This window comes from Megachile rotundata, chromosome 3 (genome assembly GCF_050947335.1).
Source record: "Megachile rotundata isolate GNS110a chromosome 3, iyMegRotu1, whole genome shotgun sequence".
In the NCBI taxonomy this organism is placed as follows: Eukaryota; Metazoa; Arthropoda; class Insecta; order Hymenoptera; family Megachilidae; genus Megachile; species Megachile rotundata.
In genome coordinates this window covers 18,889,556-18,909,144 of record NC_134985.1, presented here as the reverse complement: position 1 = coordinate 18,909,144, position 19,589 = coordinate 18,889,556, and the positions used below count along the sequence as shown (strand labels likewise).

The following is a 19,589-nucleotide window of genomic DNA, read 5'->3' as shown; positions in this document are numbered from 1 at the left end:
ATTATTAATTAACTATCACTTCAATTCTTATAGATAAATATTCCTTATTAACAAATGACTTTAAATTATATTTTAAAAATTTGACATTTTAATTGAAATTAGTGAAATTTTGTATAAGTTCATGAACCTTACACTGATGACGGATGAATACATCTGATTGAGTACGGTTCTATAAGTTTCATAAACGTAGCTATGCGTGTACAACACTTGCTACGTGACACTTTTGAGATAAATAGGTTATATACCTCGATGATTTTGACGGCAAAAAAATAACTTATCTAAAATGAGTGAAAAAAATACTAACACTGCATTAGTTCGAAGGGTCAACAAATTACTCGAATCAAGAGTAGAGCATGACAAAGTATATATATTACATTTGAATTGATTTTAACTATATTTGTTGTGGAACTTATATATAACAAAATACTAACGAAATTGTTATTTGCAATGCCTCTTTTTTTTAGGACACATTGGAGGCTTTAAAAGAATTGTCTACGTTCTTTACGGAAAATACTTTAAATTCCCGCAGAAATTTACGTAGTAAAATAGAGAGAAGAAGTCTTGCAATAAATGAAGAATTCTTGTCCGCCTTCCGTGAAGTAAAATCTTCGTTGGATGATATATATCAAGACGTTTTAGCAATGAATACTGCAGTTCAGTGCATGACAAATCGTTTACAAGTTACAAAAGCACAAACATCACAACTCATTGATCAAACAACAAAACTTCAAAATAAAAGGTAATCAACCAATGATTTTTGTATCAAGAAACAAGCTTATAATATCTTATTACCATTTTTAGTCAAACATTGTCTATGCAACAAGAAGTTGCAAGTGCATTTATAAAAAATTTCCAATTGACTTCATCAGAGCTAAATATTTTGCATGGACCTAGTAGAGAATCACCGATCACAGAAGAATTTTTCTCTGTGGTCAATCGTGTTCAGGTATGATAATGAGAAAGAATCATTTTCCTATATTTATCAACAAGATATGTAATAGATATTTTAAATTACAGGAAATTCATAGCAATTGTAGGGTATTAATGCAATCAGGGTACCAAACATTAGCTTTAGATATTATGCAAAGAATGACATTGCTACAAGAAGCAGCCCTTGAAAGGTTATATAGATGGACACAAAATCAATGTAAATATATTGAAAATGAACATTTGGCTGTATTGTTAATTAAAGCAATGAACAAATTACAAGATAGGCCAGTTTTATTTAAGTATGTACTCAGGTTCTAAAGGGCATAGTCTCACAATTTGGGTCACAACATAATTAGTTTGTCTCTTTTAGGTATATTTTAGATGAATATTGTGCAGCTAGAAGAACTGCTTTAGTAGGGTCTTTTATTGATGCATTAACATTAGGAGAAGGGTATAGTACAACACCTAATCCTATTGAAATGCATGCAAATGATCCTAAAAGATATATAGGTGATATGCTTGCCTGGCTTCATCAAGCTATTCCTGTTGAAAAGGAGAATATTCTAACTTTAGTAAAAGGCTGTGACAAAACAGGTAAAAAACGAATGATTATTTTTCCCATTTACCTTTTTTTTTAATTTTTATTATGCATTTTAGATTTATCAGATCAAATTAAACAGTGTTTAAGTAATATCACAGAAGGACTTTGTCATCCTTTGAAGTCAAGGATAGAACATGTCATATCTATGGATGCACCAGCAACAGTATTATACTCTATTACAACTCTGCTTAGATTTTATCGTGCTATAATTCAACAAGTAATACCAGACAGTACCTTAACTTCAACACTGGCAGATTTATTAGTACTAAGCGAAAAAAGTTTTCTCAGTAGACTTCAAAAGGAAACACGCGCAGCGCTCGGTGAACGCGCAGAGCCGCCAGGAAACGATTTGGTACCAGCCCCATCCGTTTCCAGATTATTAGCCCTTCTTAATGAAATTCTTTCTGTAGCAAGTATTGCTGAAGACAGAGAAAAAGACATGCAACAAGTTTGTATCGTAAAAGCAAGCGGTTATTTAATCACATTATTATTCAAAATAAATTATGCATTGAATCACTTACAGATAGTATCATGTATTATTGATCCTCTTTTGCAAGAAGTTAATGAAACTGCATCAAGGTTACCAACAGTAGACATGGCTGTATATCTTTTAAATTGCATGCATCAGATACAGTCTACTCTAGCATTATATGAATACATGGATCAGCGGTTAGAAAGGCTGCAGGTACTTTATTTTTTTTTAGTGAATTACATATCTTATGAATTGCTGAAATACTACATGTATATTTTTTAGGCTCAATCTGATGCACAAATCGATACTCTTACATCAGAACAAGCTAGTTCATTAGTTGCTCATTTAAATCTGGGTTCAATTTACACGATCTTACAAGGACATGAACAAGGTCCATTATCTTCTATTCCAGGAATGGATCCTTTAAGTGTAAAAGAATTTACAGTAAGTAGTTATTATTATACAGTAAAAAGAATTATGTATATATTTTGTTAATCTTTATTAATGTTTAACAGAACAAATTGGAGGCTTTTCTACTAATGCCAGATGCGTTGTTACTCCCACAAATAAGTTTGTTGCAAAGTAATAATTTTCGTTCAATAACGCAAAAACGTTCTTTTGAGGTAATTGGTGCTATTTATAAACAGTTATACGAAGCATGTCATGATCCAAAAAATTTATATCAAAACCCAAACGGTTTGTTTACAAGAAGTCCTGAAAATCTCTTAGAAACATTAATTTCTATTTAATTGTGAAAAGAAAAGAAATTAAAAATGTGATCAAACATTAAAATAATTGTAAATAATACATAATTGTAAAATAATTTTTAATAAATTTAATAATTTATACAAAATTACGTCCTATCTTTCTACGTATTTTCCATTCATTCTAAGATTGCAAATTTCATATCATTCACTTATTTCTCAGTTCTATCGGAATTAGCCAATGAATAAAACACGTTTTACCAAGGTGTCGTAAAAGTGACATGGTGAGCGCACCTTTAGAAATAGCAGTGGAAGTACAACACAGGGCATGGTGGGTACGATTGGTATCAAAGAACCCCGACCTAGTAGTAATTTCAGCTCAAAAAAAAGTTAGGTTAGATTAGGTATTCCTAGGGAAAGCAGTCAATATTCGAGTATTTGTAGATTTCGAGTTGGAATATTCAAATACTTGTGCGCTTCGGATTTAAAATCTTAGTTCTGGAGTTCTCGAATGAAGAATTTGCGACAATTAATCATGGTACATGAAAAATTTCGAGTACTATAACAAGTGGTGGGATTTCTGTCCCCTACATCTACATTTTCCCTAGAGAAGTCCCCCATGCTCGACACTGTACAGTGCGCGCGCCTTCAGGCCACGATTGGCCCGGTACTTCCCGTCAGTCTTCAGTCTGATGCGGTGGAACGTGCTCGTGCCAGGGTTTTGTTCGCGAGCCGCGCGTCTTTCATTCATACTCGTTTGTGGTAGTAACTTCGGTGTCGCTTCCTATCCAAGGCGAGTTACTCGGAAAGATTTGGTGGACTATACAGAACGGTGCGTGTTAACGTATGAAATATGCAGACACTTCCGAGCAGCTCGATGGTGTAACGTATATAACTCGCGTAAACACAATGGACATCGCCGTTTCATGCACAAAGGACGGATAGAAAGCAGTGAGTGAGTGAGTGGAGTATAGTGTCCAAGATGGCGGAATCAAGCTATTATCAGGTGAGTCGCAGGTCCATCCACGCTCTCTTTACGAACTGGTGCGCGTTGGTCGCCGCCCGACCGATGATTCCCAGCCGCCATAATAAAATATCGCTTTGGGCGTAATTCGATCACTTTATAATTCTGCTCCTTTGTCTCTTTCCCAACGATATCTCGCCTTCAATGCGACACTACTTGCCTCAAACTTTTGAGCAACGGTTTTATCGAAGACAATGATGATCGCTGATTTCTTCGTGAATCGTGACTATCAACGTTCGAACCCGGTCTACGTTAAACGAGGCGTGACGAACCGTGCACACCTGATATCTGTTCAATTCGTTTCATATACTTCCAAGAACTTTCCATGCAGTTCCTGGTAGCACCTGTTTCTGTCGACAAGTGGTATTTCCTGACATTACGAGTCCACAGAGGTGCTCGGTTTGTCAAAGCGTAGCTGAGTAACGGCTGAGAATCATTCTGACAGCAGCGTGATTGTATTGTAACTCCATTGCAGCCGGAGACACCGCTGCCTTAGCGGATCGTTGCGATCAGATCTTTATATCGACAATTACCGGTTTTAAACTTCCGAGTATTCCATGTATATCTTTTATAATTTTGCACAATTTCTTAATTACACGTACCGGTTGATTATTTATTGGACATCAAGTAAAGCTCTATTCGAATTTTTGACGTGTTTATGATTAGACGATAACGATTTGATAGCATTAGTCAACAAGATACTCTTCGGAAATTGGTCACTTTTCGCGAAACATTCGATTGTCGTATTTCCTAAAGTATCATGTGGTTGCACTGTTTCAAAGATTCGAAGTTTAGAAATCCCAGAATTTCTGAAAATTCAAGAGACACCTCCGAGGCAGATTATTCCGATTACGATCGAATTGTCCATTTGTACTAGATAATTCAAAGTACTTTCGCAATTTGCTAACAGATGCTTTGCGTTGTGCGTAACCCAAAAATAAAATGGTACACGCTGGTCAGCCTTGCCCAGCGCTGTACTAATACCGAGTTCTATTTTCTGATAGCGATTAATCATAACCGTGTGTATGTCTACGATTAGAATTCTTGAAAGGCATCATTTTTTCTTCGTTAACGATATTGTGGGTGCCTACTCCTTCGCGTCTCGAACATATTGAACATCGTGTGCATTACGTACGTTAGAGAGACGTTACGAAATCCAATAATTTCTTTTCTTTTTATAGCAGTAACATCCGGCAGCGACACGTTTTATTGATACGTCCATAAACAACTTCGATTTCAACGATTTTTACTTTTCTTTATGTTATAATGATTCTCGGTAGGACTGTTGACCTCTTCGGATTATTATGCATGGCACACATATTACGGAATGCATGAAAATAGCTCATGCGTCAGTGTGTCAAACGCACACCACTCGACACATGTATATGTTTGCTTGGGGTTCGTTGCTTCTTTAAATCGTTCCACCCACTACGGCCCGATTTTGCTCGCGAACATTTTACGGCCTGTTACGAGAACAGGCTATCATCGCTGTTTAATTTTTCTCATTGCAAATCGCTTAAATTCCAAAGTCCGACTGTTTCAAAGTCTCCGACTCCCAAGGTCCCAAATTTAAAAACTAACATTCTTTGTTGGTGGAATTTCAAGGCGTGTAACGTCAAAAATTCTCAAATTCCGAAATTCTCACATTCGTTGTTGCGAACGTGACATAACCTTGACGGTTCATGGAATTACATTTTGGGAGACAAATTGTTTCAACCCGTTTGACTTTGCCAATGAGAACAACATTAATTACGTCGACTATCGGAACGGTTGGCAAATACTACAATTACCATATTGATTTTAGAATTCTTTGAATAAAATCAGAAATGGAGAGTTGCGTAAAAACGATGCATTTTTGAGTCACAGATGAATTATGGCGTAACAAGATGCGAGTGGAGATAAACATAAAATTTCACGCACGAAGGAAATTGTCGCAACAGTTATGTTATTTAGAATCGCTGTTATCGCGTTACCTGATAAGAGATAAAGTCATCGGCAAAGTCTTTCCAGTCCGACTTTACGAATCGGTCCGAGCGCACAAAGAAACGTACTGTTGTTCCATCGTGAGTCGTTGATTTATGGAAGTTCAAGTAGAGATGCGGTGAAACGGTGAATTCTTCAAACAGTATTCATAAACATCATCTGCGGAGATAAAAAAGAAATGAAAAAGACGTTCGTAAAATTGGTCTTTTCTGCAACAGGTGGTCGAAGAGCGGTGACTAACAAGAGGACCGCGTACCTTTACTTATCGGTGTGGATAAAACTTTGCGCGCTTCGAGCAAAAACTTCTGATAGAGTTTATTCCAGCAATTTTCTGCCGCTCATTATATCAAGTTTTAGTTGAATTATCTTGTACTTCAGGAGTTAAGGAGATATAGAGAGCGATTTTCACACTTAATTCTTAATTTTCTCGTTGCAATAATATGCACATTTTTGGTAATATTGCAATGAGGAAATAATAGACAAATTAATTCTGTATTATAAATTACAAGAGAAATTTTGTAAGAAAAATTGTGCTGGACAGAGAAAAATTTATTTAAAACAAAATTGTTTCTGTATTATAAATTTCAAGAAAAATTGTGCTGAACAGAGAAAAATTTATTTAAAAGAAATTGTAATGTGGTAGATTTGCAAAGTTATGTGAAGTAAGATAGAATTAAAAATATTACAGTATAACAGGGAAATGTAGAGAGCATAATGTGTAGCATATTTGCAACGCAGTGCAACGAAAGCTTAAAGAGCAATTAGACACAAATGTGGTGTCCCGTTATTCTTGTCTTGGGTCACTCTACAAACCCACAAAGTTTCATCCACACCTCAGTAAGGGTCGCAGTGTTCTCGCAAGTTTCTCCTCGCGAAATTCCGAAATCGTTGAATTATGTTCGGTTTGATTTATCGATTACACAGCACAAACGTGAACATTCCCATCTTCAGTGATTCAGAAATGTAACGTTCACCAACATTATCTGATGACGAAAGCATAGAATCCATTGGTCGTGAGTCATTAAAAATAAAAATAAAATTCGGACCAGTTTATTTATAACGGAATAGGAAAGTTGAACAATGTCGTGTATTTCGGTGCGCAAGAAGGGAAGGAAGCCGAGTATGTGTCGGCAATTAGTGACAGCGAGGGCGTGCAAACCCAAATACTTTTGGACTTGCATTGTACCATGCCCGGTATGTTTTTCGCATTGGATTAATTCTGTTTTTATCGCGATGATATTAGTATCAGTTTTCGCTTGTTTACTGTACAGTAGACTCTTGTTATAGTACCGCCTTTATACATATATGTGTGCACACTGATAAGATTCTTTGCAGAAAACGAATTGTCGTGGAAATTGTAGCCAATGTCTTTGATGTCTTGTCACTGATGAAATATATTTTATATCATTTTATATTGCCGTGTTCGGAGACGTAGTATCATTGTAACACCACGCTTGGTACTCTTGCGCAGTGTATTCCTGCGCATGGTACTCGATGTGCAGTATTGGGACTCTAGAAATAACCATACGTGGTATTGGAACACATGGAATCACTACATGTAGTATTATCACGCATTGTATTACCACGCTTGGTATTACTGCGCAGTGTACTTGACGTGCAGTATTAGGACTCTTGAAATGACCATGCGTGGTATTTCTGCGCAGTGTACTTCTGCGCATGGTACTCGACGTGCAGTATTGGAACCCGTGAAATAACCACGCGTGGTATTGGAACACATGGTATCACTATACGCAGTATTCTCACGCATTGTATTACCACGCTTGGTATTACTGCGCAGTGTACTTCTGCGCATGGTACTCAACGCGCAGTATTGGGACCCGTGAAATAACCACGCGTGGTATTAGACACGTAGAATCACTATACACAGTATTCTCACGTATTGCATTACCACGCTTGGTATTGCTGCGCAGTGTACTTCTGCGCATGGTACTCGACGTGCAGTATTGGAACTCTTGAAATGACCATGCGTGGTATTTCTGCGCAGTGAACTTCTGCGCATGGTACTCAACGCGAGTATTGGGACCCGTGAAATAACCACGCGTGGTATTGTCACATAGAGTCACTATACATAGTATTATCACGCATTGTATCACCACGCATGGTACTCTTACGCAGTGTATTTCTGCGCATGGTATTCGACATGCAGTATTGCACTCTGGAAGAAACCATGCGTGGTATTGGAACACATAGAGTCACCAAGACGCGTAGAATCACTATGCATAGTATAGGAACTTATAGAATCATAATTCATAGTATTAGTCCCCGTCACAATATATGGTATCGGCTCCTAGAATCGTCATATGCAGTTGAGACTCGTAGAACCACCATGTGTGGTCTCCGGATGTGTAGAATTACAGCATATGGTATTGGATCACATAGAATTAGCACGCGTGGTATAGGGGTGCGTAGAATTACCGCACATGATGTACCGTTGTAGAATCACCATGTGTGATATTGGTAAATTACCATACGTGTCATTGCAGCGCGTAGAATCGTATGTAAAATTACCGTGCAAAGAACCGATCCTAAAATAATTGAGTGCAAAATAAAACCTCGTACTTGAAGAAACTTCATTTGATGAACAGGAATCTCTAACTTCAAAGAAACATATGCTAGTGCAAAAATTTGAAGTTGTTATCTCGAAATTAGCTGATGATTTCTCAAAATATATGAAACGATTCGATCGATAATTACACACACGGTTTGCAGATAGCACCGAGGTTGCTGTTAAATCGAAGGTTTTTATCGGATCGTTACTACGGAACGAATCGTTTAAATATAGATCGATCGTAAGCAATATTGGCGATCTGTTATTACGAGGCATATAGGATACTGATACCGGTAACGTTAAGTTCAATATTTTTTGTTGGTCGATGAACGCGGTAGACAGCGAAGAATGTGTGTCCATCCGCAACAGATAATTTTCAACCGTGTATCCAGCAGTGTTTTTTCCCTCAAATTTACACACCATTTTTCTCTTCAAACTTACACACCATTTTTCTCCGCAAATTTACACACCATTTTTCTCCTCAAATTTACAGACCATTTTTCTCCTCGCATTTACCGGACCATTTTTCTTGGATATTCTCGGAAAAATGCAAATGTCACTGCCAGGATTAACTGGCGTGGAAATAGATCTAGTACGTAGGACGTAGAAAGTAAAGCGCGAATAGAATCATTAACGAAAACTTTTCAAGCGTCTTTCAAATTATAATGACTCGCAAATTCCACTTCCATATATTTAATTACACACAATGTGTAAAAGGGTTTTTGTCAGAAAAACGTAAGAAGTGTACACGATCTCCCACGATTCAAATATTATCGTAGATATACAAAAATTCGATAACACCGTTGTATATCTATTTCTGATAAATTTTTATAAACTTTAGCGATAGCAGGAGGGAGCAGGAGAGGGAGGAGGAAGCATCGAATAATCGAATTTGGAATCTGTTTCAGGGCGATTACATCAGGCACCCGGTTCTTTACGAACTGTCGAGCAAGTATGGAGTGGCTGGCAGTGACCAGGTGCCCTTGCCGGCTCGTCTCGACGAGCTCCGGGAGCACATACGCCGAGAAATACGCAAGGTATGTCGAGTTTCGCTTATCCTTCTCGGATGTACACCTCTTCCCCGAAGCTCTCTTTTTCCACGAGCACCGCATACACGGTAGCACCGGTCGCACGAGCACGGATCCCTTCCCTTCTCTTCCTTTCTTCGCTCGCGACTCCTCCGCGAACGCTCTCCCTTTTCGTCTCATCCCAGGTGAGAAACAGAGAAATCTGATATGTGTCAGGCCACCGTCGATCTCATGGCACTCCCGTTGAAAACCGGCACGGTCCACATGACTAATGGTTCCAGTGCACGATTTATGGTTATATTTCGAGGAAAAAACCTCTTGTGGAACAGTAACGAGAGGTATTGCTCGGTGGAGTAAGAGTTAGGATGGTACCACTTGCATTGCCACCCGGTTTATCGTCACAAGTCTTGATGTCTAGTTGGGCCACGTGGTATTGACACAAGTGGTAGTTGGATCACATGTTATTGGGATCGTGGTAATTGGGGCGTGTGATAGTTGGGACGCGTGGTAGATGAGATGTGTGGTACTAGGGACGAGTGGTAGTTGGGACGAGTGGTAGTCGGGACGTGTAATAGTTGGGACGTATAGTAGTTGGGACGCGTGGTACTTGGTCATGTAGTAGTTCGAATGCGTGGTACGAGGGATGTGTGGTAGTTGGGACGCGTGGTACTTGGTCATGTAGTAGTTGGAACGCGTGGTACTTGGTCATGTAGTAGTTTGAACGCGTGGTACCAGAGATGTGTGGTAATTGGAACGCGTGGTACCAAGGATGTGTGGTAGTTGGAACGCGTGGTACCAGGGATGCGTGGTAGTTCGGACGCGTGGTACCAGGGATGTCTAGTAATTGGGACGCGTGGTACCAGGGATGTGTAGTAATTGGGACGCGTGGTACCAGGGATGTGTGGTACTTGGGACGCGTGGTACCACAAGCACATGGTAGTTGAAACGCGTGGTAATTCGAACTTGTGGTAGTTGCAACGTATAGTAAGTGGGACGCGTGGTAGCTGTAATGTGTGGCATCAGAAACACATGGCACTAGGGACGCGTGGTAATTGAACCCATCCTACTTCGATGCGTGGTACTAGGGGTGTGTGGTACCCGCGACACGTATTGGCGCGTAGTAAGGGTGTATAGTAATCGATACACGTGTTATCGAAACATGTAATTGGGGTGCGTCGTATTTGGAACTTGTAGTATTGTACACGAGTGACACTACCACACATGGCACTGCGCATACATCTATACATACATTAGTGAGCAAAAGTTCGAAACCATAATCAAGTACTACTCTCTCACTTGTATCCTATTCTTGATCCAGAGTCAGCGAATACATGAATACTCATTTCCTCGATTAGTAAGAGTTGCACCAGCTAGAGTCATTATGTAAGATCCTGTTTCCGAATGGGTTGAAGCGGAAAGTTCGAGGGTGGTCTGACCTATAAGACCGTAACTCCCATATCCCAACCTTCCCATTTCCCTCCCATTCACCCGGAACTTTTTCGTATCAGCCACATGGTAACCTTTGTCTGTACAGTGATATAATTAGTTTGGGCCGATAATATCCCTCTTAACATCGATAATACCGTAAGCCTCGATTGTTTTACCGTTGTTTACGTAACGCTCCGCGAAGATAGTTTGTGTGTTCACAGTATCAGAGGCAGTAAATCATGCTCGACGAACTAGGTGAGACAGTCTTGCTCTTCTCGCGCTAGGTGAGAAGATATACAGGTCGTTGTTTCATTAAACACCGTTCGTAAATATTATTCACAGGCCGGTGGTGATTAGTCAGCAGCGTTCACCGTGGAAAATGTAGTCTATTGTAACAAATGTAGCAAAAGGTAATGGAACGAGGGGATAGTTTTGATGTACGGGTATAATTTTACGTCTCATTTGCTTCGGATAGGAGTGGTTTCGAGACACGCTTTATCGATCGACAAATCGACGATGATTGTATGTACGCATCCGTACTCCATGAAGCGAAATTCCGTTCTTTGCCCTCGGAGCTTTCGTTCGAGGTGGTGGAGATACTCTGCTACATAAATCACTGAATACTATTACGAACGGGAAAAAACGTAAAATAAATCACGCTATAATAACTGAAAGTTGTCTAGCGCTACAACTACCGGTTCGATGTGCACTTGCATTTAAAAAAGCAGAATTGTTACCGAACAGTAAGTCATTTTAGCCCCCTTTCATAAAATAAAATTGCTCGCTAGCTTCTATCAAACTAGCTAACTATAAATGACGAGTATGTTTAAAGGGAAAGTCGATCGTCTCGATCGAAGTATTACGTCTAGACAAGCTGAGAACGAACGTTGACTGTCTCGTTGCAGGAGTTGAAGATAAAGGCCGGCGCTGAGAAGCTGAGGGAAGTGGCGACCGATCGTAAAGCGTTGTCGGACGTGGCATCGATCGTGAAAAAGTCGAATAGTAAGCTGAACGAGCTCCAGGCCGAGCTTCAACAGCTCGAGAGTCAAATTATATTGACGCAGGGCCAGCCACAGTCGCCCCAACAAAATCACTCGAACGGTCAAGGTAAGGCAAAGTCGCACACTCGACAAGAAAGAGAAAGATACCATCTTTGTGTTCGCCTTAACGTTGCATGGCATTGACCGAGAGGATAAGCCAGGACTCATGCGCGCCTAAACGGGTTTTATGTAATGCCGCGTGCGTTAGACTTCGTGCCGATCAATTACTGCTTCAGCTTGGCCGTTCGTACGCGGAGAACGCTCCAGCCATCGATATCGCCGAACGAGTTCAAGGATTTTTACGGAAAATCGCGTGAAATCGGGATTCGAAGCGGGATACCTCGCGTGGGGTCGCGGAACCTTGATAAATTTCGACGTAATTGCGGAATTACAGTAGATTCTCGTTATATTGCCACTCATGAGCTCTATGCACGTGTCTCACATAATATACGCGTGTAGATACGTCATACACGTATGTGCTAGTTCATGAAGATGGTTCTACGTCAATAAATTTTATGGGAGAATTTTTTCAAAATATTTGTGACATTCATAAATTATGTGGTTACATAATAAAATTCATACAATAAAATTTAGGTCAAATTTATGTTAACAATGATGCAATTAGAAGGCTCAATTTTTTTAGAATTTTAACTGAATTCCACTTTCGTAACATACATGTAATCATAAGATGAGTCCTATACTGTACCTGGTTGTCCCTGCTGAAAATATATATAAATCTTGTAACATGGTTTTTTATTGATCACAGCAAATTTCTTTCAGTAGCCATGACTTGTCTTGCAGCAAGCGAAATATCGAATAATCACTTCCTCTAACAGTAGTACAAAAGTTTCCTCTTTCCAGATACGCAGTATCGATTTCGTTCGTATTTTTACGTCTCGTAAATCTGTCTAGCGAATCATGCAACGCCATCGATCTTTTCGACGTATCAATTAATGTTTCCGCTTATTCATTGGCTAACTTATCGATACATCGAAGTAATAGCAAACGTTACGGTACGTTCCCTCCTACCAAGCTAACGAGTGCTCCGCGTGTCGTTAACGAGGAGCCACTTAATAACTCCACCCGCTAACGAGCCGTCGAGACGACGTCTTCGGTTTTATAAAGGCTCATCCGTGCATGCGAGTAGCCGGCTACCCGCTTTGCTTGCTTTCAGTCCGGCGCATCTCGGCTGGCAAATCGAGCATGTCCAACTCCTAGAACCCATAACCGTTGCACGGTAATCTTTACATCGACGATCCAACGATGCATGGTTCGATAAACCACGATGAAAGTCGTCGTCCACGATTCTGGCACGACGATCGCTCAGCTGCTGTTATTCTTGAATCAAGTATTCGTTTTACGCTCTGTGAGTCATCTCTACACGTGAGAAACTTGATAAGAGGTATTACTCATTTTTGCTTCTCGAAGCATGTTACTATTTGACGTCCCTTCGATATCGCGATCATATTTCCAAATTCAGAAATATGCGGAGCTTTTAATCATTATATCTACATAAGTGAATCTTGTCGCAACAAGCAGTTAGGAAAGCGAATTTCTGATGCAAGTTTTCCAAGTACATTTGCTTCCTTTTGCAATACGCGTTGAGCAAGCTTTTACAGGTTTGATCGAGCAGCTGGATACGTGTTTTGCAGTGGACGTTATTCCGGAAACAGTGGTTTGATGGCATTTCCAGTCGGCGCGGCTGGTCATTTCCCCCGTTTAGAGAACACCGTTGTACCAGCGACGCAGTCGTTGAACATAAATTAGAAACGATTAACTCCGATCCTCGTAATCGGGGGTCATGGTACTCTGAATAGTCACCGGCGTAGCGTTAGAATCTCAAACATATCGTGTCTGTCGTGCAATCGCGAGCAATGTACCGTTTTATCTGATACCACGATCCAATGGATCAATTCGGTCCCTACGAGCTTTACGGTTACACGTTGTACAAGTACGCCTACACGTCGCTCGCCTTAGAATTGGCTCCTTGGTTCTCGCTTCAGAATTTAGGAAAAACTTCTTATCGTTTTGAACATCACGGCAATATTCTTTTGCTAGACCGTTCAGTATGAAACTTGATATAGAAAGTAACATTTTTTGGTTCTGAGGTAGTTGCGACATTAGGGTGCGTGATAATTGGCGTGTGTGGGGTAGTTGCGACATGTAGGACACGTGCTGGTTGGGACGTGTGATAATTGGGGCGCGTGGTAGTTGCGACGCGTGGTAATTGAAACACGTGGTAGCTGGGGCGTGTGGTAATTTAGGAGCGTGGTTGGGACGTGTGGTAATTGCAACGCAGGTTGGTTACCTATGATACTTAGAACGTGTGGTAGTTGGGACGTGTGGTAATTGGGACGTGTGATAGCTGGGACGAGTGGTAATTGGGACGCGTGGTAGTTGGGACGCGTGGTAGTTGGGACGCGTGGTAGTTGGGACGCGTGGTAGTTGGAACGTATGGTAATTGGGACGCGTGGTAGTTGGGACGCGTGGTAGTTGGGACGCGTGGTAGTTGGGACGCGTGGTAGTTGGGACGCGTGGTAATTGGGACGCGTGGTAGTTGGGTCGCGTGGTAGTTGGGACGCGCGGTACTTGGGACGCGTGGTAGTTGGAATGTATGGTAGTTGGGACGCGCGGTAGTTGGAACGCGTGGAAGTTGGGACGCGTGGAAGTTGGGACGCGTAGAAGTTGGGACGCGTGGTAGTTGGGACGCGTGATAGTTAGTACGCGTGATAGTTGGTACGCGTGGTAATTGGAACGCGTGGTAGTTGGAACGCGTGGTAATTGGGACGCGTGATAGTTGGGACGTGTGGTATTTGAAACATATAGTAGTTGAAGCGCGTGATATTTCGGACATGTAGTAGTTGTAACACATGGTAGTCCAGACGCGTGGTAGTTGAAACGCATATATTGTCATGCGTGGTACTTCGGACGCGTGGTACTCCACATAAAACTTATAAGTTCTGATATCTGCACGCGTCGTATTACTACGAGTTGTATCTCCACGCGTCGTATTGCTACGGGTTCTATCTCCAGCGTCGTATTCCTACGCGTTGCATCTCCAGTATCGCAACTTGATAGATTATCCGGCGCCAATTGTTCTTCCATAAAAATCCAAACAAGTTTGACGCGTTAATGGAGGAAAACTTCATCTCAGTAATTAGATAACAATAATTACATCTTCTTTATCGAAGATTGTAATGGTACGAAGTGGTACCATGAAAATCAGGTATTCCTCAAGATCGACCTTGAAAGATTAGCTACGCCAATGTATAGCAGTTGGGTGGTGTTTCGTGACGAGCCCGAGGCTCGTACCCGCTCGCGACTAGAAGCGGAGTCTTGTATTCTCTTTGAATTGACGGTAAGTGGTAGCATCTATTTATACCGTGGACCCAGACGAGCTCTATCCACTCCAGTTAAGTCAGTCATCATACATTCTGGGGACTAGCAACCTGCCTCCGAGGTACCTCATTCAGCCTCCTCTTTGATGGTTATGCCATTCAGAACGGCCTTAACAATGCAACGGCTGCGCACACCACCTCTGTAGTTACCCTCTTCGGAGCAACTGGTTCAGTTTCTGAAACTTCTAGTTAGAGATAGCTCTTCGTTAAATGCTCAATTATCCGCCTACTTGATCGTGGTGCGAATATTTTATACGATCGACTTCTGGTGAACATTAATCATAGCGCACGAAACAGTTTTTGTTGCAAGAAGTAAAATGAGATTTATGTCAAGGTAACTCGGACGTTTATTAATCGTGATAATGGGGTTGAAGCTTGTTATTTCTTCTCATAACTACCTAGTAACTACTGAGGGAGATGCTACTTTATGCAAGATTGTTGCAAGAGGAAATACTATTTGAATACCAATTACTTGTTACTCATCTGTTTCTGAAAATAATCTTCAACGTCTCTTAATTATACAGCCTTTCTTTGCGAACATCCGTGCTAGCTGGAGATGCTTAAAACTTCGTTAATAAAAAGTGGATGTAACATGTAGATCCATTATATACATTGTTCATACGATGTTATCAATAAATATTGAACTGACAATTCTGACCGTATGACGTCCAAGGTCATAGATTGCTGAATTTATCTCGAAGCAGACTATCAAACGATTTAAAAGAATTTGATCTCCGTTTAAGTACCATTAACCCCTGTTCGGATAAATGATTTCCTAGGGCCATTCCATTATCATGGCGCCTCTAAACACGAGACATCCCATGAACGGGTCTTATAGAGAGCAAAAAGAAAATATGAACCTTGTGACCCGAGAAACCAGAATACCCTTCGAAAGTATCTTTCTCTTTCTACCGTCGCAAAAAGCAGAGCACACGAGTTTAGAATAAGATATCGCGGATGAGACGGTGCCACGGATTCAGGAGAAAGTAAGTACTGTTCCCTCCTTTCCTCCGGCGAGTACACGCCGCGAGGGAACGAATAACGAGCGAGGGTTCTCTCGTTCACTTTCCAGTTCTTCGAGTTCTGGCCTGCGTGCGTGTAACACGCGTTCTCCGCTAGGGACAGTGAAAACGCTCGCACGCTTCATAGGCGCATACACGCGCGCACACACAACGCGATCGAGAGTGTATTACGAGAGGTGATCGGTCGAACGATCGCGCAGAGTACCGTTGCGCGCTCGCGCGAGTATTTCGCCCGCGGGCTTTTGCCCGGCCACTTCACCGTGTATCGAGATCGCGTTTCAGCCGAACCGAACCCACGCTTTCGCATTCCAACATGTCGAGTACCCAGGGAGACCCTCGGGCCCTCCCTTCTCCTTTAGGGACTACCTGCTACCGAGCGGATGTGAAATCTCGCGACAATTCACCCAGCGGCCACTTTAGAAACGATCCCGCCACGAACAATAGCGTCGCGGTTATCCGCGGTTCACTTTAACATTTATTAACAACTTACGGCCTTTTGTTCGCGACCCCTTTGAAATTTCAACCCTTCGGGCAAAGAGTATCCGCATTTTTCATGCTGCATTTACTGTTCTAGACCCTGGCAACTTCTGCGTATGTCTTTGTTTTGTCAGAAGACATGTGATCACACGGAGTGTGCATCGAATATTATTAAACTGATCTAATATACAATCTATCGTTTTGTCTAATGTTGCAAGTAGCCAAATATCGACAAGATGATTCAGTAACATGCTCTTTGTACTCGAGAAATTTGCATATGAGCACATGTGTGCTCACCCACGTTCAGCCACAAAATTCGAATAGCTAAAATCTCGGCAAATCCTTATAAATCCCCATTCTCATGCTCCTTGGTATCCTTTCACCGGGTGGCCCGTAAACCCAGCTCGAACATTAGTTGCGTACATGATTTTATGCCTGATCGTTCGACGCTTTACAGACGCTTAACATCGCGTCCTATTTTAGTCTTGGGTCCAAACTTTTCGCGTACTGAACGTTACGCAATTTTTTCCGAAATACAGAAACGGTAGACGGCTAAAGACGACACATATAGATGTCTGAAAGTTCTTGGAAACGGGTGCAACAGTCTTCTTGAATATTGTCGATGTACTTATATGAATCAGAATCAAATCTGGAATTTAACCATCCGGGAACACTGTCAGACTTGAACTGCAACATGTACGTAACACTTTGAAACTTGATTTCAAAATGTACAAGACACTTTGTAACTTGAACTCCAAAATGTACGAAACACTTTGAAACTTGAACTGTAAAATGTACAAGACACTTCGAAACTTGAACTCCAAAATGTACAAGACACTTTGAAACTTGAACTCCAAAATGTACGAAAGACTTTGAAACTTGAACTGCAAAATGTACGAAACATGTCTAAAGTTGAACTTCAAGATATACGAAAGATTTTGAGTACTCGAGTGAGTCGCACAAAGAAGTCATATTGGAAATGATGGAAAGATTTACGAGTCCTGAAGGAGTGATTTAAAGGTTTACGCATTCGCGGTATGCCCGTGTCGTCAGTGCTCAATAGAGGGTAAAAAAAATGGTTGATCGATAAAGTCTCGTGTGAGTCACGAATTACAAAAGTCTCGTAACACGTTGACGTGTATCTGCTCGTACAAGCGTGAACAAATCGCTTCTGCGCGATTACAGACCGCGATTCGACGCCCACGGTCCCGTGAATGAGAGAAAACGGCCTATAGATTTGACTGATACTGCCTGTTGTTCCATCAACGTTATCAAGTGCCTTCGGTGAAACTGTTTTACGACGCTTTCCACGGTTCTCTCGTGCAGTACGTAGTAATTTATAAAAGCGTGCCGTTGCGTCCGTTTAAACGATACGAAGCCTCGCTTTTCTGTGCGATCGTAAAACCAGCGAAGAAATCACTCGTGCTCGCAAATCGCCGTGGCGATTTATGTCGGCTAATTGACGGCTTGTATAGAATCTTAGTGGGTTTGTTGCCGTGTACGGGGACCTTTCTTTTAAACGCGACATTTTTATCTATACGTTAAACCGGTCGGGTAATTTTGCGCTATCGACGTAAACGGTAGCCCCTATGCTAATAACTTAAACGATACCTAAATACTCGTGGTTATTTTAGATTGTAGATTCATCTTTGTGCTCCATCAGCATCAAATAGCCCATAAAAATCGATACTGCAGAGTTAGATATTTTTATTTCAGTTCAGAATGATCAATGCTCCTAATTCATCGATTTTATCGAACACGGTGGTTGAGCAACATTTAAGCTAATTAAAATATCGCAATAGTCGACGAGTTGACGCAACAGATTCTTACCCGATTTCCGTCTATCCTGCCACGTACACAGAGTTCACGCTTCACTTTATAGTCACGCTAATTACCTTAATCATGCTCGTAATGAGGATGTTGAGACCACACATCTCTATCCCCCTTTTTACGATACAAGAATAATTAGTTCTTTCATATATTTAATATATGCCGTAGGAAGTGTAGCTGCCCTACGTTTACGGTTTGTGATCTCTCGTGTGTGTGAATCGCACGGGCACACAGAAAACCGTAGTATGTACACGATGCAAGCGAAATCGTGAATGGACGAAGAATCACTCGAGTGCATCTACAGAGGAAATCGTGTTATAGCCTATACTAAGAGCATTAACATTTTTAATTCCGAATGCGAAGACTTTTCTTCTATTTTATTGCACATGTGATTCCTCTCTAATTGATTTATTTAATTACCCGACTAAATCTCTCATAGACATCTCATTAGATAAGGTACTTGAAAATTGAAAGCGTACTCTCGTTATATCGCTACGGATATGGCAGACTGGATGTTGGCAACCCCTCATTTTCTCCAGCGATTGCAGCACCTATGCAACGAGAAAAAAAATCTTTGAATTCTTCTGTTTTTTACGCGACGCTGTCATCCCGGTAAATTATGCACGCTTCAAAAGTGTTTGTCCGCAGGGGTTGCACCCCGAGGTCGTCAACTCGAAGATAGCAACGGTTCACCGATTCGGAAGAACAAAAAAAAAGAAGAGTGTTCATCTCGCGTGTGTTTCGTCTCGAAAAGCGTGCACCAACGCATCAATAATTCCATTCATTGTTTCGCGAGGGAATCGAAAAGAAAGAAGCCAAGGGAATGAGTCGTGTGCAGTTTTGTAACGGAAACAAGGAAAGCCTTTGTCGTTGCCCCTAGCTAGCAGAAATGGAATATAATGGGGCACGTGTTCTGTTACTGCGCTAATGACATGGTTTCGCGGAGTCCGTGATCGTCCCATGACCTCTTACACCGTTTTCACGAATTTACTTCTTCTTCCTTGTCTTCGACGTATTGTTACCTGATCATTCTCTTCGATATGCGATCGAGGTCCGTGCTTCTATATATTATGTTCTTTCACA

General features: G+C 41.2%; 2 protein-coding genes across 6 annotated transcripts in view; both read left to right on the top strand.

Annotated features, from left to right (window-relative positions):
* Positions 1–166: 166 nt before the first annotated feature.
* Positions 167–2,859, top strand: Cog6 (conserved oligomeric Golgi complex subunit 6). Its single transcript, XM_003705613.3, has 9 exons — positions 167–361; positions 465–739; positions 802–946; positions 1,018–1,229; positions 1,301–1,524; positions 1,588–1,979; positions 2,055–2,216; positions 2,286–2,447; positions 2,519–2,859. The coding sequence occupies exons 1-9, from the start codon at positions 284–286 to the stop codon at positions 2,750–2,752; spliced, it is 1,884 nt and encodes a 627-aa protein (XP_003705661.1). The 5' UTR covers positions 167–283; the 3' UTR covers positions 2,753–2,859.
* Positions 2,860–3,365: 506 nt separating this feature from the next.
* Pkn (serine/threonine-protein kinase N) overlaps positions 3,366–19,589 on the top strand; it is a 32,943-nt gene continuing 16,719 nt past the window's right edge. For 2 of the 5 annotated variants that reach the window (XM_076529942.1, XM_076529941.1), the window contains exons 1-3: positions 6,569–6,908; positions 9,192–9,320; positions 11,645–11,846. In XM_076529942.1, the coding sequence (XP_076386057.1) occupies positions 6,795–6,908; positions 9,192–9,320; positions 11,645–11,846 (445 nt within the window). In that variant the 5' untranslated portion in view covers positions 6,569–6,794. Of the gene's footprint in view, positions 3,714–6,568; positions 6,909–9,191; positions 9,321–11,644; positions 11,847–19,589 lie in introns of those variants that run through there. The other 3 variants (XM_012290787.2, XM_076529943.1, XM_012290790.2) reach the window with 3 other exon arrangements.